Genomic DNA, 7840 nt, shown 5'->3' with positions numbered 1-7840 from the left:
ACACGTGTGTGTGTGTAATTGTGTGAGTGATGGTCACGTCAGTGTGCTAGTCAGTCACGTGTGAGTGATGGTGATGGTCACGTGAGTGCTGGTCACGTGAGTGCTGGTCACGTGTGACTAATTGTTACACGTGTGTGTGTGTAATTGTGTGAGTGATGGTCACGTGAGTGCGCTAATCAGTCACGTGAGTGATGGTCACGTGAGTGCTGGTCACGTGAGTGTGCTGGTCACGTGTGACTAATTGTTACACGTGTGTGTGTGTAATTGTGTGAGTGATGGTCACGTGAGTGTGCTAGTCAGTCACGTGAGTGATGGTCACGTGAGTGCTGGTCACGTGAGTGTGCTGGTCACGTGTGACTAATTGTTACACGTGTGTGTGTGTAATTGTGTGAGTGATGGTCACGTGAGTGCGCTAGTCAGTCACGTGAGTGATGGTCACGTGAGTGCTGGTCACGTGAGTGTGCTGGTCACGTGTGACTAATTGTTACACGTGTGTGTGTGTAATTGTGTGAGTGATGGTCACGTGAGTGTGCTAGTCAGTCACGTGAGTGATGGTCACGTGAGTGCTGGTCACGTGAGTGTGCTGGTCACGTGTGACTAATTGTTACACGTGTGTGTGTGTAATTGTGTGAGTGATGGTCACGTGAGTGTGCTAGTCAGTCACGTGAGTGATGGTCACGTGAGTGCTGGTCACGTGAGTGTGCTGGTCACGTGTGACTAATTGTTACACGTGTGTGTGTGTAATTGTGTGAGTGATGGTCACGTGAGTGCGCTGGTCACGTGTGACTAATTGTTACACGTGTGTGTGTGTAATTGTGTGAGTGATGGTCACGTGAGTGTGCTAGTCAGTCACGTGAGTGATGGTCACGTGAGTGCTGGTCACGTGAGTGATGGTCACGTGAGTGATGGTCACGTGAGTGATGGTCACGTGAGTGATGGTCACGTGAGTGATGGTCACGTGAGTGATGGTCACGTGAGTGATGGTCACGTGAGTGTGCTAGTCAGTCACATGAGTGTGCTGGTCACGTGTGAGTGCTGGTCACGTGAGTGTGCTAGTCAGTCACGTGAGTGATGGTCACGTGTGAGTGATGGTCACGTGAGTGTGCTAATCAGTCACATGAGTGTGCTGGTCACGTGTGAGTGATGGTCACGTGAGTGCGCTAATCAGTCACGTGAGTGTGCTGGTCACGTGTGAGTGGTCACGTGAGAGTGATGGTCAGTCAATCACGTGTGAGTGATGGTGATGGTCACATGAGTGGGCTAGTCAGTCAATTGTGAGTGATGGTGATGGTCACGTGAGTGCTGGTCACGTGTGTGCTGGTCACGTGTGACTGCGCTGGTCACGTGAGTGCTGGTCACGTGTGAGTGCTGGTCACGTGTGTGCTGGTCACGCGAGTGCTGGTCACGTGTGTGACTGCTGGTCACGTGTGAGTGTGCTGGTCACGTGTGACTGCTGGTCACGTGACTGCTGGTCACGTGTGACTGCGCTGCACGGCGGGCGAGCGACACCGTCACGTCTGGCGCTCCACCGGCTGTTTCAGAGACAGCTCGCTCCCGGCTGAAATGATTGGCAGCTGGTTGTCACGGTGATAGCCAATCAGGTGGCTGACGCTGTCGAAGCGGCGGTCCTTGGTGCGCACCTGCGCTCGCACACAGCGGGGGGGGGGGGGGGGGGGGGGTCAACAGGGGGGGTCGGAGTGGGCGACCAGGAAGGTGAATGAGTGTTCAGGTGGGACAGCGTTCAGGTTGTTGAGTGGGCGGGAGTGTGCACATGGGAGAGCTGGTGGGGGGGGGGGGGCAATAGATGAGCGTTTGTCCGGGTGAGCGTTTGTGCCGCACAAACGCTCACCCGCACAATTTGTGCGGGTGAGCGAGCGGTGTGAGTGTGAGCGAGCGGGTGAGTGTGAGCGTTTGTGCGGGTGAGCGTTTGTGCGGGTGAGCGTTTGTGCGGGTGAGCGAGCGGGTGAGCGTGCGGGTGAGCGAGCGGGTGAGCGTGCGGGTGAGCGAGCGGGTGAGCGTGCGGGTGAGCGAGCGGGTGTGCGTTTGTGAGGGTGAGCGTTTGTGTGGGTGAGCGTGCGGGTGAGCGAGCGGGTGAGCGAGCGGGGTGAGCGTTGGTGCGGGTGAGCGAGCGGGTGAGCGTTGGTGCGGGTGAGCGAGCGGGTGAGCGTGCGGGTGAGCGAGCAGGTGAGCATACGGGTGAACGTTGGTGCGGGTGAGCGTTTATGCGGGTGAGTGAGCGGGTGAGCGAGCGGGTGAGCGAGCGGGTGAGCGAGTGGGTGAGCGAGCGGGGTGGGCGTGTGGGTGAGCGAGTGGGTGAGCATTTGTGCGGGTGAGCGAGCGTGTGAGCGAGCGTGTGAGTCACCACTCCGTGGGGGTCGACGAGCAGCAGGTGCTTGCCGTGCTGCTGCTGCAGCCCCGTGAGGACGTACTGGCCGCGGCTCGTCATCGACTCCCTCACCAGGAAGTCGCCATCCTCCTGCAACCACCACGACCACCACCGTCATTACCACGACCACCACCGTCATTACCACGACCACCACCGTCATTACCACGACCACCACCGTCATTACCACGACCACCACCGTCATTACCACGACCACCACCGTCATTACCACGACCACCACCGTCATTACCACGACCACCACCGTCATTACCACGACCACCACCGTCATTACCACGACCACCACCGTCATTACCGCGACCACCACCGTCATTACCGCGACCACCACCGTCATTACCGCGACCACCACCGTCATTACCGCGACCACCACCGTCATTACCGCGACCACCACCGTCATTACCGCGACCACCACCGTCATTACCGCGACCACCACCGTCATTACCCGCGACCACCACCGTCATTACCACAACCACCACCGTCATTACCACGACCACCACCGTCATTACCACGACCACCACCGTCATTACCACGACCACCACCGTCATTACCACGACCACCACCGTCATTACCACGACCACCACCGTCATTACCACGACCACCACCGTCATTACCACGACCACCACCGTCATTACCGCGACCACCACCGTCATTACCACGACCACCACCGTCATTACCACGACCACCACCGTCATTACCACGACCACCACCGTCATTACCACGACCACCACCGTCATTACCGCAACCACCACCGTCATTACCGCAACCACCACCGTCATTACCACGACCACCACCGTCATTACCACGACCACCACCGTCATTACCACGACCACCACCGTCATTACCACGACCACCACCGTCATTACCACGACCACCACCGTCATTACCACGACCACCACCGTCATTACCACGACCACCACCGTCATTACCACGACCACCACCGTCATTACCACGACCACCACCGTCATTACCACGACCACCACCGTCATTACCACGACCACACACCGTCATTACCACGACCACCACCGTCATTACCACGACCACCACCGTCATTACCACGACCACCACCGTCATTACCACGACCACCACCGTCATTACCACAACCACCACCGTCATTACCACGACCACCACCGTCATTACCACGACCACCACCTTCATTACCACGACCACCACCGTCATTACCACGACCACCACCGTCATTACCACGACCACCACCGTCATTACCACGACCACCACCGTCATTACCACGACCACCACCGTCATTACCACGACCACCACCGTCATTACCACGACCACCACCGTCATTACCACGACCACCACCGTCATCACCATGACCACCACCGTCATTACCACGACCACCACCGTCATTACCGTGACCACCACCGTCATTACCACGACCACCACCGTCATTACCACGACCACCACCGTCATTACCACGACCACCACCGTCATTACCACGACCACCACCGTCATTACCGCGACCACCACCGTCATTACCACGACCACCACCGTCATTACCGCAACCACCACCGTCATTACCACAACCACCACCGTCATTACCGCAACCACCACCGTCATTACCGCGACCACCACCGTCATCTACCGCGACCACCACCGTCATTACCACGACCACCACCGTCATTACCGCAACCACCACCGTCATTACCACGACCACCACCGTCATTACCACGACCACCACCGTCATTACCACGACCACCACCGTCATTACCACGACCACCACCGTCATTACCACGACCACCACCGTCATTACCACAACCACCACCGTCATTACCACAACCACCACCACCACCTCGTCACCACCACGAGTAAGACCTCGTTAAAGAAAAATCTGATTCTGTTACACTGAACCCCTTGTGTGGGTCAGGGGGTGGTGTGAGTGAGTGTGTGGGTGAGTGAGTGTGGGTGGGTGAGTGTGCGGGTGAGTGTGAGTGTGGATGGGTGTAAGTGTGTGGATGGGTGTGAGTGTGTGGGTGTGAGTGTGGGTTAGTGCGGGGTGGATGAGTGTGTGCGAGTGTGTGTGCGCGAGTGAGTGTGCGCGACTGTGTGCGTGCGTGCGAGTGAGTGTGTGGGTGGGTGAGTGAGCTGGCGGGTGAGTACGCGTGCGGGTGAGTGTGTGAGTGAGTGTGTGTGTGAGTGTGCGAGTGAGTGGGTGGGTGGATGAGCAGGCGGGTGAGTGTGTGTGCGAGTGTGTGGGTGAGTGTGTGTGTGAGTGGGTGAGTACGCGGGTGTGTGGGTGGGGTGGGTGAGCAGGTGGGTGTGTGGGTGAGTAACGCGTGCGAGTGTGTGGGTGAGTGTGTGGGTGAGCAGGCGGGTGAGTACGCGTGCGGGTGTGTGGTGTGAGTGAGTGGGTGAGTACGCGTGTGAGTGAGTGGGTGAATGAGTGAGTGGGTGAGTACGCGTGTGGGTGAGCGTGTGTGTGAGTGAGTGGGTGAGTACGCGTGTGGGTGAGCGTGTGTGTGAGTGGGTGAGTACGCATGTGGGTGAGCGTGTGTGTGAGTGAGTGGGTGAGTACGCATGTGTGTGAGTGAGTGGGTGAGTACGCGTGTGGGTGAGTGTGTGTGCGAGTGAGTGGGTGAATACGCGTGCGGGTGAGTGTGTGAGTGTGCGAGTGTGTGTGGGTGAGTGTGTGTGTGAGTGGGTGAGTGTGTGGGGTGAGCGTGTGTGTGAGTGGGTGAGTGTGTGTGTGAGTCGGTGAGTGTGTGGGTGAGCAGGCGGGGTGAGTACGTGTGCGGGTGAGCGTGTGTGTGGGTGAGCTGGTGGGTGAGTGTGCGTGCGGGTGAGCGTGTGTGTGAGTGAGGTGAGTGAGAGTGGGTGAGTGTGCGTGCGAGTGAGTGGGTGAGTACGCGCGTGAGTGTGCAGGTGAGTGAGTGAGTGTGTGTGTGAGTGAGCTGGCGGGTGAGTACGCGTGCGAGTGAGTGAGTGTGCGAGTGAGTGAGTACGTGTGTGAGCAGGCGGGTGAGTATGCGTGCGAGTGAGTGGGTGAGCGTGTGTGCGAGTGAGTGAGTGGGTGAGCGTGTGTGTGTGAGTGAGTGGGTGAGTGTGCGTGTGGGTGAGTGTGTGGGTGAGCTGGCGGGTGAGTGTGGGTGAGCGTGTGTGTGAGTGAGTGGGTGAGTACGCGTGTGGGTGAGCGTGTGTGTGAGTGAGTGGGTGAGTACGCGTGTGTGTGAGTAAGAGGGTGAGTGTGCGAGTGAGTGGGGTGGGTGGGTCAGTGTGTGTGCGAGTGTGTGGGTAAGTGTGTGGGTGAGTGAGTGGGTGAGTACGCGTGCGGTGTGAGCGTGTGTGTGGGTAAGTGTGTGGGTGAGTGAGTGGGTGAGTACGCGTGTGGGTGAGTGTGCGTGCGAGTGAGTGAGTGAGTGAGCGAGCGGGTGAGTGCGGGTGAGCGTGCCTGCAGCAGCTGCTCCGCGTCGTGCCGGCTCATCTTGCCGTGGTACCAGCGCTCCCGCCGCAGAGCTTCCTCCATGGAGGCGGGCGGCGGTGGCGGGGGGGGGGAGGGGGCGGGGGGGGGGAGGAGCCGGGGGGCGTGGGGGAGCCCCCGTCGGGGAGGGGGGGAGAGACCCCCCTGCTGCTTCAGCGCGTCCTCAAACGGCCCTGGGGTCGGGGGGCATCACCACCACTGAGGGTGAGCGTGTGGGTGAGCGTGTGGGTGACAGTGGATATGCGAGGGTGAGCGTGTGGGTGAGCGTGTGGGTGAGCGTGTGGGTGAGCATGTGGGTGAGCGTGTGGGTGAGCTTGTGGGTGACAGTGGATATGCAAGGGTGAGCGTGTGGGTGAGGATGAGCGTGTGGGTGAGCGTGTGGGTATGCGAGGGTGAGCGTGTGGGTGAAAGTGGGTCTGCGAGGGTGAGCGTGTGGGTGAGCGTGTGGCCGAGCGAGTGGGTGAGCGAGTGGGTGAGCGAGTGGGTGAGCGTGTGGGTGAGCGAGTGGGTGAGCGAGTGGGTGAGCGAGTGGGTGAGCGTGTGGGCGAGCGAGTGGGCGAGCGAGTGGGTGAGCGAGTGGGTGAGCGAGTGGGTGAGCGTGTGGGCGAGCGAGTGGGGCGAGCGAGTGGGTGAGCGTGTGGGTGAGCGAGTGGGTGAGCGAGTGGGTGAGCGAGTGGGTGAGCGAGTGGTGAGCGTGTGGGTGAGCGAGTGGGTGAGCGAGTGGGTGAGCGAGTGGGTGAGCGAGTGGGTGAGCGTGTGGGTGAGCGAGTGGGTGAGCGAGTGGGTGAGCGTGTGGGCGAGCGAGTGGGGGTGAGCGAGTGGGGCGAGCGAGTGGGCGAGCGAGTGGGTGAGCGAGTGGGCGAGCGAGTGGGTGAGCGTGTGGGCGAGCGAGTGGGCGAGCGCCGGCGGTCGTTGCTCACTCATGTCGAAGGCGTCTCTGTGGGGGGGCTGCGTGGCCCCCCTCGCCGCGCACGGCACGTGGGTGTTCACGTACGTGTGCTCCCCCACCGCTCCTGCAACATACGTGGTGGGGGGGGGGGGCCCGTGAGACCCCCAACAGCGACACCCCCCCCCTGACCTCCGACCCCCCGACCCACCCCGCGACGTCCCCCCCTGCGAGCCGTACCCCCCCCCCCACCCACCGTGACTCCGACTCATCAGCCCGTGGTCCCGCCACTGATGTTCATCTTTAGCGGGCGTTGTAAAGCCGCCACGAGCACAGCCGGGGACTCGCAGCTCCCCCCACGCTCCCCCCCCACCCCTCTCTCCTCCGCAGCACCCAGCGGGATGACGAGCGGCTTCCTTGCGTAGCACAACGCTAGGAAGCTGCTGCTGCTGCTGCTTCTGCTGCTCCAGGCGCTCGCCCTGAATAACTATAATTTGTTTTATTTGACCTGCTAAGAGCCACTGAGATCTTGATCAGAAGCGACTTGGCCACAGCGTAGCGCTAAACGGCATGCGACCGCTCACCCCCACGCACAGCAAAGACAAAGATTCCCGGTATAACCTCAACGGACCGCTGGGCAAGTGCTGTTAGCGAGCACCTATGAAGGCTGGCACGGCGCAACGGAGCAGGTGGGTGGCCAACATACGCACAAACGGACACACGGACACACGGACACACACGGACACACGGACACACACGGACACACGGACACACACGGACCAACACACTCGCGCAAACACACACCTCGCGGAGACACGGGCACACACGGGTCGCGACCTATGCCGGGAGCCGGGCGGTGCCGGCGAGGGCCCGGTAAATTCGGCGTGGTTGGGGACCCCCCCCACCCCCCTCCCACCCCCCCCCCCACACCCCCCCCCACCCCCCCACCCCCCCCACCCCCCCACCTGTGTATCCGTGCGGGGCCCTCTTCAAGTCGCCCCCCCCGCGCGTCGGAGCCCGGCCTGGGGCCTGCTTCCTCCCCGCCACCCGCAGCCTGTGGCAACACACAGAAACACAAAGACAAAGATTCCCCCCCCCATAGCCTTAACAAACTGTTGGG

The 7840-nt window shown here is 60.8% G+C and overlaps 1 protein-coding gene and 1 long non-coding RNA gene across 2 annotated transcripts; both read right to left on the bottom strand.

The window, feature by feature from the left end:
• Nucleotides 1-434: 434 nt before the first annotated feature.
• LOC144738911 (SHC-transforming protein 1-like) lies at nt 435-5879 on the bottom strand. Its single transcript, XM_078621911.1, has 3 exons — nt 5805-5879; nt 2363-2476; nt 435-1640 (listed from the first exon to the last, which is right to left on the bottom strand). Exons 1-3 carry the CDS (start codon nt 5877-5879, stop codon nt 1512-1514), a joined length of 318 nt encoding a protein of 105 aa, XP_078478037.1. The 3' UTR covers nt 435-1511.
• A 94-nt stretch (nt 5880-5973) lies between these two features.
• Nucleotides 5974-7718, bottom strand: LOC144738913 (uncharacterized). The gene is made up of 3 exons (XR_013589323.1): nt 7686-7718; nt 6755-6847; nt 5974-6007 (listed from the first exon to the last, which is right to left on the bottom strand). It is a non-coding gene; the product is annotated as an uncharacterized LOC144738913 (long non-coding RNA).
• Nucleotides 7719-7840: the final 122 nt, after the last annotated feature.

Source organism: Lampetra planeri, unplaced genomic scaffold, assembly GCF_965212315.1.
Source record: "Lampetra planeri unplaced genomic scaffold, kcLamPlan1.2.h2 scaffold_1222, whole genome shotgun sequence".
In the NCBI taxonomy this organism is placed as follows: Eukaryota; Metazoa; Chordata; class Hyperoartia; order Petromyzontiformes; family Petromyzontidae; genus Lampetra; species Lampetra planeri.
The sequence above is the reverse complement of the archived record's forward strand: the minus strand, read 5'-3'. Positions and strand labels throughout refer to the sequence as shown.